General features: G+C 45.4%; 1 protein-coding gene across 4 annotated transcripts in view; it reads left to right on the top strand.

Moving 5' to 3' along the window:
- GRAMD1B (GRAM domain containing 1B) overlaps window positions 1–22,645 on the top strand; it is a 425,888-nt gene that overhangs the window by 344,306 nt on the left and 58,937 nt on the right. The window contains exon 1 of one of the 4 annotated variants that reach the window (XM_077458025.1): window positions 2,153–2,421. The exons of the other annotated variants lie outside the window; for them this stretch is intronic. Coding sequence (XP_077314151.1) covers window positions 2,194–2,421 — 228 coding nt within the window. The 5' untranslated portion in view covers window positions 2,153–2,193. Of the gene's footprint in view, window positions 1–2,152; window positions 2,422–22,645 lie in introns of those variants that run through there. 4 annotated transcript variants of the gene reach the window in all.

Genomic DNA, 22,645 nt, shown 5'->3' with positions numbered 1-22,645 from the left:
CACCGGGACATTGATGGACACACACACACACACACCGGGACATTGATGGACACACACACACACACACACCGGGACATTGATGGACACACACACACACACACCGGGACATTGATGGACACACACACACACACACACACACCGGGACATTGATGGACACACACACACACACACACCGGGACATTGATGGACACACACACACACACCGGGACATTGATGGACACACACACACACACACACCGGGACATTGATGGACACACACACACACACACCGGGCCATTGATGGACACACACCGGGACATTGATGGACACACACACACACACACCGGGACATTGATGGACACACACACACACACACCGGGACATTGATGGACACACACACACACACCGGGACATTGATGGACACACACACACACCGGGACATTGATGGACACACACACACACCGGGACATTGATGGACACACACACACACACACCGGGACATTGATGGACACACACACACACACACACACCGGGACATTGATGGACACACACACACACACACACCGGGACATTGATGGACACACACACACACACACACACACCGGGCCATTGATGGACACACACCGGGACATTGATGGACACACACACACACCGGGACATTGATGGACACACACACACACACACACCGGGACATTGATGGACACACACACACCGGGACATTGATGGACACACACACACAGGGACATTGATGGACACACACACACACACCGGGACATTGATGGACACACACACACACACCGGGACATTGATGGACACACACACACACACCGGGACATTGATGGACACACACACACACCGGGACATTGATGGACACACACACACACCGGGACATTGATGGACACACACACACACCGGGACATTGATGGACACACACACACACCGGGACATTGATGGACACACACACACACACACACACTGGGACATTGATGGACACACACACACACACACACCGGGACATTGATGGACACACACACACACACCGGGACATTGATGGACACACACACACACACCGGGACATTGATGGACACACACACACACACCGGGACATTGATGGACACACACACACACACACACACCGGGACATTGATGGACACACACACACCGGGACATTGATGGACACACACACACAGGGACATTGATGGACACACACACACACACCGGGACATTGATGGACACACACACACACACCGGGACATTGATGGACACACACACACACCGGGACATTGATGGACACACACACACACCGGGACATTGATGGACACACACACACACCGGGACATTGATGGACACACACACACACCGGGACATTGATGGACACACACACACACCGGGACATTGATGGACACACACACACACCGGGACATTGATGGACACACACACACACACACACACCGGGACATTGATGGACACACACACACACACACTGGGACATTGATGGACACACACACACACACACACCGGGACATTGATGGACACACACACACACCGGGACATTGATGGACACACACACACACACACCGGGACATTGATGGACACACACACACCGGGACATTGATGGACACACACACACAGGGACATTGATGGACACACACACACACACCGGGACATTGATGGACACACACACACACACCGGGACATTGATGGACACACACACACACCGGGACATTGATGGACACACACACACACCGGGACATTGATGGACACACACACACACCGGGACATTGATGGACACACACACACACCGGGACATTGATGGACACACACACACACACACACCGGGACATTGATGGACACACACACACACACACACACTGGGACATTGATGGACACACACACACACACACACCGGGACATTGATGGACACAGATGTGTATAGATAATGAGTTGGAATAGTCAGTTGCTGGGATTGGAGGTTCAGTGACTCGTGGGGGTGAAGAGATTCCCTCTGGAGGGGGCGGGGCGGGGGTCATTGCCCTGTAGTGACTCCTCTCCGGGGGTTCCCCGTGTTGTTGATGATCGGCCTCTTCCTGCCTCTCCTCTCCAGGATCACATCTGCGGGGTTACTGCAGGTCAGCACGTGGTGTGGGGAGGGCGGGGCCGGGAGAGAGGAGAGTTCCCTGTGATGGGAGATGAGTGCACAGTACAGCGAGGAGGATGAAGGAGGAGGCCGGGGGAGAGGAGAGCAGCATGTCCTGTGATGAGGAGTCCATGGAGCCCACAGACACCGAGGACTGCCCGGGGGACTGGAGCTCCCAGGAGGCTGTATTGTGGTACCTGACCTCCCTACACCCGGGGCACCCCCCCATAGGAGAGGAGGACCCCCTCATAGGAGAGGAGGAGGAGGAGAGCCCCCTATACTACGAGGAGGAACAACTGCCCGCTGTGAGTCCCCCCCCCCCCCCAATTATATACACTGTGTACTACTAATACCCCCCTATTATATACACTGTGTACTACTAATACCCCCCCATTATATACTGTGTACTGATAATACCCCCCCATTATATACTGTGTACTGATAATACCCCCCCCCCCCTTATCTACTGTATGCTAACAATACCCCCCATTATATAATGTGAACTTATACCACCCTCCCATTATATATTTTATACCAATAATACCCCCATTATATACTTCATGCTAATAATACCCCCCATTAATATATATATATATATATATATATATATATATATATATATATATATATATATATATATATACTGTGAACTAATAATACCCCCCATTATACACTGTCAACTAATAATACCCCCCCCATTATATAATGTGAACTAATAATACCCCCCCCATTATATACTTTATACTAATAATACCCCCCAATTATATACTTTATACTAATACCCCCATTATATACTTTATACTAATAATACCCCCCATTATATACTGTGAACTAATACCCCCCCCCCCCCATGATATACTTTATACTAATAATACCCCTCTCATTATATACTGTGTGCTAATAATACCCTCTGTTATATACTTTATACTAATAACCCCCCCCATTATATAATGTGAACTTTACAATGTATAGGGGGGACAACACAATTACAGTACAATACAAGAGGTACAGGAGGTCCCAGCTAGTAGAGCTTACATTCTAAAGAGAGGGGGTGGTGGTACAAAAATATACTGTGTACTGATAATACTCCCCCCCCCATTATATACTGTGTACTGATAATACCCCCCCCCCCCATTATATACTTTATACTAATAATACCCCCCATGATACACTTTATACTTATACCCCCCCCACCATTATATACTGTGAACTAATAATACCCCCCCATTATATACTTTATACTAATAATACCCCCATTATATACTGTGAACTAATAATACCCCCCCATTATATACTTTATACTAATAATAACCCCCATTATATACTTTATACTAATAATAACCCCCATGATACACTTTATACTAATACCCCCCCCATTATATACTTTATACTAATAATACCCCCCATGATACACTTTATACTAATAATACCCCCCCATTATATACTTTATACTAATAATACCCCCCATTATATACTTTATACTAATAATACCCCCCATGATACACTTTATACTAATACCCCCCATTATATACTTTATACTAATAATACCTCCCATGATACACTTTATACTAATAATACCCCCATGATACACTTTATACTAATACCCCCCCCCACCATTGTATACTGTGAACTAATAATACCCCCCATTATATACTTTATACTAATAATTCCCCCATTATATGCTGTGAAATAATACCCCCCATTATATACTTTATACTAATAATACCCCCCATTATATACTTTATACTAATAATACCCCCCATTATATACTTTATACTAATAATACCCCCCATTATATACTTTATACTAATAATACCCCCCATTATATACTTTATACTAATAATACCCCCCATTATATACTTAATACTAATAATACCCCCCATTATATACTTAATACTAATAATACCCCCCATGATACACTTTATACTAATAATACCCCCCATGATATACTTTATACTAATAATACCCCCCATTATATACTTTATACTAATAATACCCCCCATTATATACTTTATACTAATAATACCCCCCATTATATACTTTATACTAATAATACCCCCCATTATATACTGTGATATACCCCCCCATTATATACTTTATACTAATACCCCCCTATTATATACTTTATACTAATAATACCCCCCATTATATAATTTATACTAATAATACCCCCCCCCCATTATATACTTTATACTAATAATACCCCCCCCCCATTATATACTTTATTCTAATAATACCTCCCCCACCATAATATACTGTGTACTAATAATACCCCCCACCATTATATACTGTGAACCAATAATACCCCCATTATATACTTTATGCTAATAATACCCCCCACCATTATATACTGTGAACTAATAATACCCCTCATTATATAATGTGAACTAATAATACCCCCCCCCCCCCCCATTATATACTGTGTACTAATAATACCCCCCCATTATTCACTTTGTGCTAATAATACCCCCCCATTATATAATGTGAACTAATAATACCCCCCCCCCCCATTATTAACTTTATACTAATAATACCCCCCCCCCATTATATACTGTGAACTAATAATATCCCCCCCATGATATACTTTATACTCTCGATCTCCCGAGTTTCCCGATCGCTGATATAGATCATATCTGAGGAATAAAACTTCATGGGGAAAGGAGGTAGATTGAAAATTGTGAAGGTAGGGGAGATGTGATAAAGAGCTCCCTATACCAATTCCAAATTCAATCATACCAAAAGCATGTTGGACTATACCGGTACTTAATTCAATACATAAAACTTCATGTTTTTTTTCTAATATTTTTTATTGTAAAAGGAAACGACATGAACACTGATAATACACACTATACTACATACTCGGCACTGTACACTGGTAACACAAACACACCATACTACATACTCAGCACTGTACACTGGTAACACACACACATCATACTACATACACACACCATATATACACTGTGTACTACTAATACCCTCCCCATTATATACACTGTGTACTACTAATACCCTCCCCATTATATACACTGTGTACTACTAATACCCCCCCATTATACACTGTGTACTACTAATACCCTCCCCATTATATACACTGTGTACTACTAATACCCCCCCCATTATATACACTGTGTACTACTAATACCCTCCCCATTATATACACTGTGTACTACTAATACCCTCCCCATTATATACACTGTGTACTACTAATACCCCCCCATTATATACACTGTGTACTACTAATACCCTCCCCATTATATACACTGTGTACTACTAATACCCCCCCCATTATATACACTGTGTACTACTAATACACCCCCCCATTATATTTACTGTGTACTACTAATACCCCCCCCCCATTATACACTGTGTACTGATAATACCCCCCCCCCCCCCAATTATATACTGTGTACTGATAATACCTACTAATAATAACCCCCATTATATACTTTATACTAATAATACCCCCATTATATACACTGTGAACTAATAATACCCCCCCATTATATACTGTGAACTAATACCCCCCCATTATATACTGTGAACTAATACCCCCCATTATATACTGTGAACTAATACCCCCCCATTATATACTGTGAACTAATACCCCCCATTATATACTGTGAACTAATACCCCCATTATATACTGTGAACTAATACCCCCATGATATACTGTGAACTAATACCCCCCATGATATACTGTGAACTAATACCCCCCATGATATACTGTGAACTAATACCCCCCATGATATACTGTGAACTAATACCCCCCATGATATACTGTGAACTAATACCCCCCATGATATACTGTGAACTAATAATACCCCCCATTATATACTGTGAACTAATAATACCCCCCCATTATATACTTTATACTAATATCCCCCATTATATACTTTATACTAATACCCCCCATTATATACTTTATACTAATAATACCCCCCCATGATATACTTTATACTAATAATACCCCCCCATGATACACTTTATACTAATAATACCCCCCCATGATACACTTTATACTAATACCCCCCCATTAAATACTTTGTACTAATAATACCCCCCCACCATAATATACTGTGTACTAATACCCCCTATTATTTACTTTATACTAATAATACCCCCCATGATACACTTTATATTAATAATACCCCCCCCCCACCATTATATACTGTGAACCAATAATACCCCCCCATTATATACTTTATATTAATAATACCCTCCATTATATACTGTGTACTAATACCCCCCCCCCATTATGCACTTTATACTAATTATACCCCCCATTATGTAATGTGAACTAATACCACCCCCATTATATAGTTTATGCTAATACACTTTATACTAATAATACCCCCCCCCATTATATACTGTGTACTAATAATACCCCCCCCACCATTATATACTGTGTACTAATAATACCCCCCCCCACCATTATATACTGTGTACTAATAATACCCCCCCCCCCACCATTATATACTGTGTACTAATAATACCCCACCCCCACCATTATATACAGTGAACTAATAATACCCCCCCATTATATACGTTATACTAATAATACCCCCCCATTATGCACTTTATACTAATAATACCCCCCCATTATTTACTGTGAACTAATAATACCCCCCCATTTTTACTGTGAACTAATACCCCCCCATTTTTACTGTGAACTAATAATACCCCCCCATTATATACTGTGAACTAATAATACCCCCCCATTATATACTGTGAACTAATAATACCCCCCCATTATATACTGTGAACTAATAATACCCCCCCATTATATACTGTGAACTAATAATACCCCCCCATTATATACTGTGAACTAATAATACCCCCGTTTATATACTTTATACTAATAATACCCCCCCCATTATATTCTTTATACTAATAATACCCCCCATGATACACTTTATACTAATAATAATGGTGGGGGGTATATATAATGTGAACTAATACCACCCCCATTATATACTTTATGCTAATAATACCCCCCACCATTATATAATGTGAACTAACAATACCCCCCCATTATATAATGTGAACTAACAATACCCCCCCATTATATACTGTGTACTAATAATACCCCCCCATTATTCACTTTATGCTAATAATACCCCCCCATTGTATACTAATAATACCCCCCCCATTATATACTGTGTACTAATAATACCCAGTACCCCCCCCATTATTCACTTTATACTAATAATACCCCCCCATTATATACTTTATGCTAATAATACCCCCCCCATTGTATACTGTATACTAATAATACCCCCCCCCCCCCCATTATATATTGTGAACTAATAAAAACCCCCCCCATGATATACTTTATACTCTCGATCTCCCGAGTTTCCCGATCGCTGATATAGATCATATCTGAGGAATAAAACTTCATGTTTTTTTTTCTAATATTTTTTATTGTAAAAAGAAACGACATGAAACTATTATTCTATTCTATAGTGTCTGACACACTGCTGTGATGAAGGAGGTGATTGTGAATAGCGGGAGAAAAGTCCAGTAGGGCGGCGCTGTGCTGTTTTCTCGGGCCGCACGTCTTCACTGCGTGTGATCACATTGTACAAGAATTATTTTTAAAAATCAAAATGTTTAATTTTACAGTTTTATGTTGGGCTGCATGCAGGACAACCCCGCTGTGCGCTACACACCCGGCACCACCCGTGTAAACTTGTAGCACATACTACATACTCAGCACTGTACACTGATAATACACACTATACTACATACTCAGCACTGTACACTGATAACACACACTATACTACATACTCAGCACTGTACACTGATAACACACACACCATACTACATACTCGGCACTGTACACTGGTAACACAGACACGCCATACTACATACTCGGCACTGTACACTGATAACACACACTATACTACATAGTCGGCACTGTACACTGGTAACACACACACCATACTACATACTCGGCACTGTACACTGGTAACACACACACCATACTACATACTCGGCACTGTACACTGGTAACACAGACACGCCATACTACATACTCAGCACTGTACACTGATAACACACACTATACTACATACTCAGCACTGTACACTGGTAACACACACACACATCATACTACATACTCGGCACTGTACACTGGTAACACACACCATAGTACATACTCAGCACTGTACACTGATAACACACACTATACTACATACTCTGCACTGTACACTGGTAACACACACACACACCATACTACATACTCTGCACTGTACACTGGTAACACACACACCATACTACATACTCAGCACTGTACACTGGTAACACACACCATAGTACATAGTCAGCACTGTACACTGATAACACACACTATACTACATAGTCAGCACTGTACACTGGTAACACACACACACACCATACTACATACTCTGCACTGTACACTGGTAACACACACACCATACTACATACTCAGCACTGTACACTGGTAACACACACCATAGTACATAGTCAGCACTGTACACTGGTAACACACACACACACCATACTACATACTCGGCACTGTACACTGGTAACACACACCATACTACATACTCTGCACTGTACACTGGTAACACACACACCATAGTACATACTCAGCACTGTACACTGGTAACACACTACATACTTGGCACTGTACACTGCTAAAACACACACACAGCTCTGTGCAACATGGGGTTCTTTGACACGAGTTATCAGCTCAGTCACATTTCTTTCTTCCTTTTTTTTTTTTATGAGAAAAAATCCGATGTAAAGTGAAGATGGATGTGCAAACTGACATCAGTGCGTGCTTGTGTTGTTGTTTGGAGGAGTCTAGTCCTAAAAAAAAAAAAAAAAAAAAGAAGTTTCTTTCATAAAAACAGATGTGAATAGAACAGGGAACATCCACAGTGACATTGTGCCCCTCTGCACACTCGGCCATTCACCTGTAATGTATCCCTGTCTGTACTTTGTGTCCAGCCGGTCAGTTTATGGCAGGCTGCAGTTGGACTGGACGGAATGCTGTACTGATTGGTACGGATGATTGGGGCTACAACACTGTACAATTATAGTACACACAGGCATACATTGCACCCTCAGCACACACAATCCTGTACCTGTGTACACTTTTATCACACACTGTACACTCCTGGCATGCTGGTGTCACACACAGATCTCTGTACATGTATCTAGCACAGTATGTACAGCCATGCCAGCACACCGGAGAACCTTGTGTTCTTCCCACCAACCTGAATACAGTAAAACCACTGCCATTGCCGTGTATATTTTCATGCCCTAGTAAGGAGTCTTGCACAATATTCTGCTCTTCAGCCCCCCTCTTTCTTTGCGCTTTTTGGCCCAAACCAGGGTCCGCCCCGCAGCTCAAATTCCTCTGCCGGAGGCCAAGTCCTGGCTTTCCAGGAAACTTTACTGGCTCTCACTGACCGCACTGCATGTTCTTACACTGCAAACACTTTGGGGGATATTTACGAAAAGGCAAATACACTTTGCAATTGTAGTTTACACTTGCAGTGCAAAGTGCACTTGAAAGTGCACTAGAAGTGCAGTCATAAATCTAAGGGGTAGATCTGAAATGGGGGGAAGCTCTGCTGATTTTATCATCCAATCATGTACAAGCTAAAATGCTGTTTTTATTCTCCCTGCATGTCCCCCTCGGATCTACAGCAACTGCACTTCCAAAGTGCAGTTTGCACTTGTAGTGCAAAGTGGATTTTTCTTTCATAAATAACCCCCTTTGTATTCCCAGACCTGTACACATCACTACACCTGCTGGGTCTGATTTGTGTCACACTGTTCTGTTCCTCAGACATGATTCTTCTGCTTGTAATGCTGATTCTGATTCTACATGCTTTTGCCCGTAGACCTGATATAATGGTGATCTTGGTACCTTTCTGCTGATTATTCTTTTGTATAGGTGCCAGCTTCCACTGCAGACACACCTTGGCTCACGGGATATAGCAGGCAGTCATGCTGGATAGTTCTAATGCTCCTACCTGGGTAGGCGGGGTTGAATGGGAGCTGATTCTGTGGTCGGTCAGGAAACTGTGGGGAAGGAAGAGGAGAGCCGGCTGGATCATACAGAGCGGGGATCTCCGCTGTCAAGCAAGGTCCCGCCTCCTGAACTGGTCCATGTGCTAGACAGTACACTGGACCAATTCTGTGTGATCCAGCCGGCTTTCCTCTCCCTTCCCCACAGTTTCCTTTGCTAGGATGAGAATCGGCTCCCATGAGGCGGCATTGTTGGGCACTGATGAGGTGGCATTAATGAGTCTGCACTGGTGGTCAATAACGAGGCGGCATTAATGAGGCGGCACTGTTGGGCACGGACGAGGCGGCACTGTTGGGCACGGACGAGGCGGCACTGTTGGGCACGGACGAGGCGGCACTGTTGGGCACGGACGAGGCGGCACTGTTGGGCACGGACGAGGCGGCACTGTTGGGCACGGACGAGGCGGCACTGTTGGGCACGGACGAGGCGGCACTGTTGGGCACGGACGAGGCGGCACTGTTGGGATAATTTCATGAGATCATTTGAGGACGTGTTTAGGGGCAGGGTAGGGGTTGGGTGGGGTAACTGGTGGCGAGTAACTTTTAACTGGCTAGTAGCTCAGGACTTTGAAATTTTGAGCCCTGACCAAATGCCTTATCAGGACCAGGGTAGTGAGATGTTTGCCTGTCTAGCATTGTGTTGTCTGTGCTCCAGGGACTTGATGATGATCTGCGTACAGATTTAAAAGTATAAGTAACCATTGGCAGTTTTGGCTTTCAGAATTGCTTATCGTCACCCCATAGGAAAGCCTGCAGTGAGCCGTGCACAAGCAGTCATCACAGGTGACCAATGCAATAGGAGGCCTCCCTTGCAAAGACTGGACCACATGTGGACTCTCTTCTAGGAAGAGCAAAATCTTATTTAGGGCCTGTGTGGATCATAGTTCACAGGTGCCCCACCTCTGTATGTATAGAATGATGTCGGTATGGATGACCTTTTTTAGAAGCAATCATTGGATGAAGGTTCCGCTGTTGGCATACAATTTGTTGGCCATTGTGTATGGCCATCTTTAGAGTGGCAGTAATGATAAAACTTTTACATGCAGTGTTACGGATTGGGACATTCTCCTGCTGGATTACCATAGAGCACATGTGTCACACACAAGACATGCAAGGCCCTCGCGGCTCTCTGCGTGGCTCTCTGTGCCTCCCCTGGACTTGCATCATGTGCTCCAGTAGAGTGAGTGGGCTCCATGTCAGTTTGCCCCCCCCCCCCCCCCTCTTCACAGCTTGAAGTCTTTTGAAACCAGTAATAATCGAATGCGGAGGCAATTACATTACAGTATGATAGAGTAGATACATTTCTATAATCTTACAAATGCAAACGACCCTTTGAGGGCAACCATAATGCTGATGCATCCCGCAATGAAATGGAGTACGACGCCTCTGCCATAGAGTATTAAAGGGGTTGTAAACCCTCGTGTTTTTTCATCTTGATGCATCCTATGCATGGAAGTTAAAAACACCCCCCCCCCCCCCCCGTTTTACTTACCTGAGCCCCTTCATCTCCTCGGAGGGGATGCGCTCCCCCCCCCCCCTCCACGGGGTCCCGGTTCTTGATTCGATTGATAGCAACTCAGCCATTGGCTCCTGCTGCTGTCAATCAAATCCAATGACCTGGGGTCAGTGCCAAGTCCGGCATTCGTGTCTGTGGATGCACCTGCTGGACTCCGGAGCTCGCCCGCAAGGTAACCGCCCCCCCCCCCCCCCCCCCCCCCCAGATAACCCCCTAGGAGTGCTTCTCCTAGGGGGTTATCTGATGTGGGGAGGAGCTGCAAGAACCACCGGGGACCCCAGAAATGGATGTTCGGGGCCACGCTGTGTAAAACCAGCTGCACAGTGGAGGTAAGTATGATCTTATTTACAAAATAAACAATCTCTTTAATGAACATTTGCATTTGCTGGAATTGTTCCTGCATTCAGTATATAGATCGTTCCATCATACGTGAAAATCCCTACCATTACTTATTGTTTGTCCTTTTGTTCCATTCTTAGCCACCCCCTGCCCAGCCTATAGTAATAGAATGGGCAGTTGGGTGCACTGCTATTTCAGGTGGATGTCATATGATAACCTCCCAGTCATGCTCCTCAGGCGGATCATTGTGTCTGCCCACTGTGCATGCCCTGGTACCATGTGATCGCTGTGATCCGGCCCACAAGTCAGTTGTTAAAAAAAAAAAAAAAAAGGCTTTTCATTCCTAGCCATTCTGTACTATTCTGATCACCATAACTGATCACATACAGGGCCAACCGCGGACCTGTTGTACCATTTGATAGCTGTGAGCAATCACAGATATCAAAATAGTACTGTTTATAAAGGCACATAAATGGATGTCATTCACAAAGTAAAAATAATTGCTCATACACAATCATAGCGATAAAAAATTAATCCTGGCCGCCTTCCCAGAGCAATACAGTGTCACTATGTTGGCACTGTACTGCTCTGGTGACAATATTGCAAAAATAGAAAAACCATGTTAAAAAAATTAAAATAAAGAGGAAAAAAATTGTATGTATGTATATCTATCTATTATATTATATTATATTATATTATATTATATTATATTATATTATATTATATTATATATTATAGAGAGAGAGATGCATACTTTTTTTTTTCCCCAATCAGTGTCCCTGATTACCGTCCTATGGTGTCTCTGTACTGCTGGGCATGAAGGGGGTTCTGCCGAGAACTGTCCCCCCATCGGATAGCGTCCGCCTTGTACTGCGCAGGCACAGCGCTTGCGCAGCATGGAGGACAAGGAGACGCCGAAAGTCTCTGAAGAGGAATGGTGCCTGCGCACATAATAGTACCTTCTGCCCTGAGTTCAGGTTCAAGCCCCCCCATGCAAGTGGACATACGGTAGCAGTAGACCCAGTAGTAAGAGGGCCCCTCGTGGGCTCGCTTCGCTCGCCACGCTTTGGGCACGGCCTCGGTTCGCTCGCCAATTTTTTAATCTAACACTGTCTACTTGTATGGTGGGGCTTGAACCTGGACTCAATGCGCAGGCGCCGTTCATCTTCGGAGACTTTCGGCGTCTCCTTGTCCTCCGTACTGCACAAGCGCAGAAAGGGAGGACACTATCCGACGGGGGACAGTGTTCGACACAACACCGGCACTGAAGTGGGCTCCTGGTGGTGGTCTCTGATATTACGCCATCTGAATACAGCCTGGCAGATCTCTTTCCGCTGGTTATCCTCACGTAGGATTGCCTCACTCTCTGTGACCGTTTAACTGATGACTTTTTGCACACAGTTGACTATATCAGCAGAGGAAAATCTACACATTTCCAAAGACTGTTTTCTTTACTTGGAGATTGTTCCCGCTAATCAAGACCTCGTGGCATCAATGAGGCAGCCAACATCTGGTAGCCATACTGAGAAGGGTTATGAGGACACAACCTCCCAGAGCATTGAGATGGGACCCTTCACCAACATTCCCGGTGGGGGCTTCCACACAATGACTCCTTCTCTGGAGACAGCAGCTTGTGTAATATCATCCCTGGATATGGAGACGCATGTCATGGCCGTGCTCGGGATGGGCACGTAGATATCAGATGTTTAATATAGCATGCATGCCTTGCATACTATTCACAGCAGGACACTCTAGCCGGGCTGAATATAGTAGAAGACACTTGAGGACCCATGGTGGGAAAGGATGGATTCTGCCGGCTTTCATCTCCCCCAGTCCTATGAGTACAATACCAACTACCAATGCTTTTTATAATGATTGTAAAGAAGAACGGGTGAAACCCACTAAACCAGACAGATCTGAATAGTGTAAAAAGATGATTTTGGTGACTGTTCCGCGGTTGGTTCGGATTCCGGTAACTGACACCAACCTTCAGCCTTCACCTGTACCTGTCTCTAGTAGACCTTCCTAGAAAGTAACCCCCTGCCCGACCGTGTGTCCTGGCAATCGTTGGTCTCTAGGGAAAGGATTATTTCCATCCAGATGTGTAGGACTCTTAAAGTAGACGCACATATGTCAGGGGAAGACGGTTTACTGCATGTCCGTTATCAATGGAAAGTCACTGCAGGCGGATCTGTCGGTTTTTATGCAAATTGGAAACGGCTTAAAGCAAAACACACAGCTGGTTTTCCAGTCTTCCCAGTAACCGATATTCTTCCTATTCATGGATGAAGGGAGCTTTGTGTGTGGAGTTCTATCAGGGAGGAGATGTGCGGGTAGGGCTGGCCATACACTGGTAGATTGTACTTCAAATCTTCTTTGTTTTAAGAACGTTTTTTTAATTTCTAATTGTTAGTGGGGTCCAATCTACAGTCTTTTTAACCGCAAAATTTAAAGGAGCACGATGGAGTTTTCCACAATCCAGCAAATGTGGATTTCATTCAGGAGAGTTTTTTTTGCCTTGAAGTCGAACATTAAAAGCATATGTATTCCAAGCACTTTAAAAGGATATTCATTGTGTCATCAAATGTACTGATGGGAATTTTCAGAAGAACATTCATACGAATGTCTCTCAGATATCTACTAGTGTATGGCTAGCTTAAAGCGAACCTTCAGTTATTTTCCATCTATTGAAGGGGGTTATAAACCTTTGTGGTTTTTTGCTTTAGTACATTCTATGCATTGAGGTGAAAAGCCTCTTGCAGTGCAGCGCCCCCCCCCCCGCCCCAGTTTTACTTTCCTTAACCCTCTTTTTCTCGCGCCAGGGATGAGCACATCAGTTCTAGCCGGTGTCTCTTGTTCTGATTGGCTAGATTGATAACAGCGCAGCCATTGGCTCCAACTGCTGTCAATCAAATCCAATGACTGGGGGGCATGGCTGAGTCTGGCATTCGTGTCTATGGATGGAAATGATGGACTCAGGAGAGTGCGGGCAAGCTAACCCCCCTCCCCCTCCCCGGGAGAGCGCTTCTCTAATTCAGGGAAGAGCCACAAGAGCTGCAGAGGGACCTGAGAAATGGATGTTCGGGGCCACTCTGTGCAAAACGAGCTGCACAGTGGAGGTAAGTATGACATGTTTGTTATTTAAAAAAACAAAAACAATTCTTTACGATCACTTTAAATCCTCTGCCCTTGTTTTAACCACTTAACAACCGCCCTATAGCCAAATGACGGCTACAGGGTGGTTTCTTATCTCTGGGAGGCCGTCATATGACGTCCTCCCAGAATTCCGCTCTCGCGCGCCCCCTGGGGCGCGCACTCGAGAGCATCCGTGACCGCCGGGTCCTGTGCATCACGGGTCACGGTAAACGGCCGCTCATAGCGAATGACGGAGTGATCACTTGTAAACAAACCGGCGTCATGTTATGACGCCGGTTCCTCCCTCCCCCTCTCTGTACCGATCGGAACAGCGGAGGGGGAAGAGATCGGTGTCAGCAGCCATGTGGGCTGCATCTGCAGTGCCCAGATCGCTGCTCACCGAAAATTAACCCCTCAATTCCCTGCAAATACTCTGCAATACCCTGCCAATACTCTGCATTACTCTGCAACACCCTGCATTACTCTGCAACACCCTGCATTACTCTGCAACACCCTGCATTACTCTGCAACACCCTGCATTACTCTGCAACACCCTGCATTACTCTGCAACACCCTGCATTACTCTGCAACATTACTCTGCAACACCCTGCATTACTCTGCAACACCCTGCATTACTCTGCAACTCCCGCCAACGCTCTGCAACACCCTGCAATGCTCTGCAACACCCACCAATACCCTGCAACACTGCAATGCTCTGCAACACCCGCCAATACCGTGCAACACTGCAATGTTCTACAACACCATCCAATATCCTGCAATGCTCTGCAACGCAATACTCTGCAACACCATAATCTGAGATACCCAGCCATACCCAGCCATAGTCGGTGATACCCTGCAATACCCAGCCATAGACACCCCCCCCCTCCCGCTGCCCTCCGGTGCTTCTACCGACTCGCCAATACGATCAAATCCAGAATCTTTTTTTTTTTCCAGGCTTCCCAGCTTAGAGGTGAGATGCGGGGTCTTATTGACCCCATATCTCACTGTAAAGAGGACCTGTCATGCCATATTCCTATTACAAGGGATGTTTACATTCCTTGTAATAGGAATAAAAGTGATCAAAAAATTTTTTGGGGGGGAAAAAATGTCAAACTAAAATTAAATATAGTAAAATGAACAATACATTTTTTTTTTTTTAAAGCGCCCCTGTCCCCATGTGCTCGCATGCAGAAGCGAACGCATACGTAAGTCCCGCCCACATATGAAAACGGTGCTCAAACCACACATGTGAGGTATCGCTGCGAACGTTAGAGCGAGAGCAATAATTCTAGCCCTAGACCTCCTCTGTAGCTCAAAACATATAACCAGTAAAAAAAAATTAAATTGTCGCCTATGGGGATTTTAAAATAGCGACGTTTGGCGCCATTCTACGAGCCTGTGCAATTTTGAAGAGTGACATGTTGGGTATCGATTTACTCGGTGTAACTTCATCTTTCACATTATGCAAAAATTGGGCTAACTTTACTGTGTTTTTTTTTTTTTTTTTTAAGCACAAAACTGTTTTTTTTCCAAAAAAAAGCATTCGAAAAATTGCTGCGCAAATACCGTGCGAGATAAAAAGTTGCAACGACCACCATTGTATTCTCCAGGGTGTTTGCTAAAAAAACATATATAATGTTTTGGGATTCTATGTAATTTTCTAGCAAATAAATGATGATTTTTACATGTAGGAGAGAAATGTCAGAATTGTCCTGGGTGCTCCAGAACGCCTGATGGCGCTCCCTGCATGTTGGGCCTCTGTATGTGGCCACACTGTGTAAAAGTCTCACATGTGGTATCGCCGTACTCGGGAGTAATAGCAGAATGTGTTTTGGGGTGTAATTTGTGGTATGCATATGCTGTGTGAGAAATAAACTGATAATATGACAATTTTGTGGGGAAAAAAAAAAAAGTAAAAAAAATCTTGATTTGCAAAGAATTGTGGGAAAAAATGACAACTTCAAAAGACTCATCATGCCTCTTACTAAATACCTTGGAATGTCTTCTTTCCAAAAAGGGGTCATTTGGGGGGTATTTGTACTTTTCTGGCATGTTAGGCTTCATGCACACGAGACGCAGATGCAAACTCTGCTGGACACATGTTTTTAAAAGCTGAAACCGGCATTTAGAAACGTGCGTTTTGCAGCGATTTAGCAGCGTTATACCGCGTTTGCGTCTAGAAGCGTTTAGTTAAGCTAACATCATAGACCCTCCCCAGCTCAAAAAACAGTATTATTAACAATTTCAGCAATTTTGTGAGACCAGAGTGAGTAGCAGCAGCTGTGCGAGCTGCAGTGTACTTGCATTTAGCGTGTCACTTGCCACGGCACCTGCCACAAGTTGTGGATTGTCCACTTGCCACGTCACTTGCCACGTCATCTGCCACACGTTGTGGATTGTCCAACTGCCACATCACCTGCCACAAGTTGTGGATTGTCCACTTGCCACGTGACTTGCCACATCACCTGCCACGTCACTTGCCATGTCACCTGCCACAAGTTTTGGATTGTCCACTTGCCACGTCACTTGCCATGTCACTTGCCACAAGTTGGGGATTGTCCACTTGCCACATCATCCTGCCACGCCACCTGCCACAAGTTGTGGATTGTCCACTTGCCATGTCACCTGCCATGCCACCTGCCACAAGTTGTGGATTGTCCACTTGCCACGTCACCAGCCACATCACCTGCCACAAGTTGTGGATTGTCCACTTGCCACATCACCTGCCACGTCACTTGCCACGTCACCTGCCACAAGTTGTGGATTGTCCACTTGCCGCGTCACCTGCCACGTCACTTGCCACAAGTTGTGGATTGTCCACTTGCCACGTCACCTGCCACGTCACTTGCCACGTCACCTGCCACAAGTTTTGGATTGTCCACTTGCCACGTCATCTGCCACACGTTGTGGATTGTCCAACTGCCACATCACCTGCCACAAGTTGTGGATTGTCCACTTGCCACGTGACTTGCCACATCACCTGCCACGTCACTTGCCATGTCACCTGCCACAAGTTTTGGATTGTCCACTTGCCACGTCACTTGCCATGTCACTTGCCACAAGTTGGGGATTGTCCACTTGCCACATCATCCTGCCACGCCACCTGCCACAAGTTGTGGATTGTCCACTTGCCATGTCACCTGCCATGCCACCTGCCACAAGTTGTGGATTGTCCACTTGCCACGTCACCAGCCACATCACCTGCCACAAGTTGTGGATTGTCCACTTGCCACGTGACTTGCCACATCACCTGCCACGTCACTTGCCACATCACCTACCACAAGTTGTGGATTGTCTACTTGCCACATCACCTGCCACATCACCTGCCACGTCACTTGCCACGTCACCTGCCACAAGTTGTGGATTGTCCACTTGCCGCGTCACCTGCCACGTCACTTGCCACAAGTTGTGGATTGTCCACTTGCCACGTCACCTGCCACGTCACTTGCCACGTCACCTGCCACAAGTTTTGGATTGTCCACTTGCCACTTCATCTGCCACACGTTGTGGATTGTCCAACTGCCACATCACCTGCCACAAGTTGTGGATTGTCCACTTGCCACGTGACTTGCCACATCACCTGCCACGTCACTTGCCATGTCACCTGCCACAAGTTTTGGATTGTCCACTTGCCACGTCACTTGCCATGTCACTTGCCACAAGTTGGGGATTGTCCACTTGCCACATCACCTGCCACGTCACCTGCCACAAGTTGTGGATTGTCCACTTGCCACGTCACCTGCCACGTCACTTGCCACGTCACCTGCCACAAGTTTTGGATTGTCCACTTGCCACTTCATCTGCCACACGTTGTGGATTGTCCAACTGCCACATCACCTGCCACAAGTTGTGGATTGTCCACTTGCCACGTGACTTGCCACATCACCTGCCACGTCACTTGCCATGTCACCTGCCACAAGTTTTGGATTGTCCACTTGCCACGTCACTTGCCATGTCACTTGCCACAAGTTGGGGATTGTCCACTTGCCACATCACCTGCCACGTCACCTGCCACAAGTTGTGGATTGTCCACTTGCCATGTCACCTGCCATGCCACCTGCCACAAGTTGTGGATTGTCCACTTGCCACGTCACCAGCCACATCACCTGCCACAAGTTGTGGATTGTCCACTTGCCACGTGACTTGCCACATCACCTGCCACGTCACTTGCCACATCACCTACCACAAGTTGTGGATTGTCTACTTGCCACGTCACTTGCCACATCACCTGCCACGTCACTTGCCACGTCACCTGCCACAAGTTGGGGATTGTCCACTTGCCACATCACCTGCCACGTCACCTGCCACAAGTTGTGGATTGTCCACTTGCCATGTCACCTGCCATGCCACCTGCCACAAGTTGTGGATTGTCCACTTGCCACGTCACCAGCCACATCACCTGCCACAAGTTGTGGATTGTCCACTTGCCACATCACCTGCCACGTCACTTGCCACATCACCTACCACAAGTTGTGGATTGTCTACTTGCCACGTCACTTGCCACATCACCTGCCACGCCACTTGCCACGTCACCTGCCACAAGTTGTGGATTGTCCACTTGCCGCGTCACCTGCCACGTCACTTGCCACAAGTTGTGGATTATCCACTTGCCACGTCACCTGCCACAAGTTTTGGATTGTTCACTTGCCACGTCACCTGCCACAAGTTTTGGATTGTTCACTTGCCACGTCACTTGCCACGTCACCTGCCACAAGTTGGGGATTGTCCACTTGCCACATCACCTGCCACGTCACTTGCCACATCACTTGCCACAAGTCGTGGATTGTCCACTTGCCACATCACTTGCCACATCACTTGCCACATCACTTGCCACATCACTTGCCACATCACCTGCCACGTCACTTGCCACAAGATGTGGATTGTCCACTTTCCATGTCACCTGCCATGCCACCTGCCACAAGTTGTGGATTGTCCACTTGCCACATCACCAGCCAAAAGTTGTGGATTTCCACTTGCCACGTGACTTGCCACATCACCTGCCACGTCACTTGCCACGTCACCTGCCACAAGTTGTGGATTGTCCACTTGCCACGTCACCTGCCACAAGTTTTGGATTGTCCACTTGCCACGTCAGCTGCCACGTCACTTGCCACAAGATGTGGATTGTCCACTTGTCACATCACCTGCCACGTCACTTGCCACATCACCTGCCACGTCACCTGCCACACGATGTGGATTGTCCACTTTCCACGTCGCCTGCCATGCCACCTGCCACAAGTTGTGGATTGTCCACTTTCCACGTCACCAGCCACATCACCTGCCACAAGTTGTGGATTGTCCACTTGCCACACCACTTTCCACGTCACCTGCCACAAGTTGTGGATTGTCCACTTGCCACGTCACTAGCCACATCACCTGCCACAAGTTGTGGATTGTCCACTTGCCACGTCACTAGCCACATCACCTGCCACAAGTTGTGGATTGTCCACTTGCCACGTCCCCTGCCACGTCACATGCCACAAGTGGATTGTCCACTTGCCACATCACTTGCCACAAGTTGTGGATTGTCCACTTGCCACGTCACCTGACACAAGTTGTGGATTGTCCACTTGCCGCGTCACTTGCCACGTCCCCTGCCACAAGTGGATTGTCCACTTGCCGCGTCACTTGCCACGTCCCCTGCCACAAGTGGATTGTCCACTTGCCACGTCACCTGCCACAAGTTGCCACATCACCTGCCACGTCACTTGCCACGAGATGTGTATTGTCCACTTTCCACCTCACCTGCCATGCCACCTGCATGGAATGTCCACTTTGCACGTCACATGCCAGTCACCTGCCACAAGTTGTGGATTTTCCACTTGCCACGTCACCTGCCAGGTCACTTGCCGCGTCACCTGCCAGGTCATTTGCCACGTCACCTGCCACAAGTTGTGGATTGTCCACTTTCCACGTCACTTGCCACTTCACCTGCCACGTCACTTGCCACAAGTTGTGGATTGTCCACTTGCCACGTCACTTGCCACCTGCCATGTCACTTGCCACAAGTTGTGGATTGTCCACTTGCAATTGCAGTTGTTTAAAATATTTTTCTAATGTTTTTTCATCATTTGCAATCATTTTTGAGATTTTTAATGTAAAAAAAAAAGGTCACCTTTAAAAACGCTTATAAACGAAAACACAGTCTCGTTTTTTGCCTTTTTTATGCAGTTGCGTTTAACCTCGTTTTTCCAGAAGCAAAAAAATGGGTTCAGACGCAAAAGTTTCCACGTTTCAGATGCAAAACGCCGCTGCCGCGTTTTACCGCGTTTTGCGTCTGAAACGTGGAAACTTTTGCGTCTGAACCCATTTTTTTGCTTCTGGAAAAACGAGGTTAAACGCAACTGCATAAAAACGGCAAAAAACGAGACTGTGTGCATGGATACATAGGATAACATTGAATGAGTTCAGGAGCAGTTGAAAAAAGTGTCCAACTGCATCTGAACACGCGTTTAACTGCGTCTCGTGTGCATGAGGCCTTGTGGTCTCAAGAATTCAAATAGGCCGTCAGTACTTCAGGTGTGATCAATTTTCAGATATTGGCGCCATAGCTTGTGGACTCTATAACTTTCACAAAGACCAAATAATATCCACCAATTTGTACTTATTTTTACCAAAAATATGTAGTGGTATAAATTTTGGCCAAAATGTATGAAGAAAAATTACTAATCTGCTAAATTTTATAACAGAAACAAAGAAAAATTCATTTTTTTACAGAATTTTCTGTATTTTTTCTTTTATAGCACAAAAAATAAAAAACCCAGCGGTGATTAAATACCACCAAAAGAAAGCTCTATTTGTGTGAAAAAAAAGGACAAAAATGTCATATAAGTCCAGTGTTGCATGACTGAGTAATTGTCATTCAAAATGTGAGAGCACAGAAAGCTGAAAATTGGTCTGGTTATTAAGGGTGTTTAAGTGCCCAGTGGTCAAGTGGTTAAATTTTGATACATAGACCTGTGTCTTTTTTCAACTTTCAACCATTAAAAATAAATAAAATAAAAAACATCATCCAATCCAATATACCCAATCCTATACTGATACTTCATCCAGAGGAAGGCGAAAAAAAAACCCCAGCTAGGATTGTAAAATATTTTATTTTTCTGACAGTAAATACCTTGTACAGCCCACTTCCTGTTTCTTGTCTGGCCATTAGCCTAGGCTTTATGACATCATACACAGCTCACTCTTTCTCTCTCTCACCCTTGTGAGAGTTTGCCAGGAAGGGAGGGGAGAGGAGTCATAAGAGGGCCAATGAGAGCTGCAGAACTGGAGGTGTGCCTCTGTGTAAATTCGGTAAGTGAACAGGCAGCAGCTTCAGCTGCCCACACTTAAAATAGTTGCAACCAGACTCATTGGAGGGAGATTTCTGCAGCATATTCGGCAAGTACAGAATCACATTATATATAACATAATATGCAAAGTGGTTGGAGGGAAGCTTCAGAATGACAAATGATGTGAGCAGACTGCAC

This window comes from Lithobates pipiens, unplaced genomic scaffold (assembly GCF_037356315.1).
Source record: "Lithobates pipiens isolate NorthernLeopardFrog02 unplaced genomic scaffold, aLitPip1_a1.2 Scaffold_27, whole genome shotgun sequence".
Lineage (NCBI taxonomy): Eukaryota > Metazoa > Chordata > Amphibia > Anura > Ranidae > Lithobates > Lithobates pipiens.
This window is presented reverse-complemented; position numbering and strand designations above follow the sequence as displayed.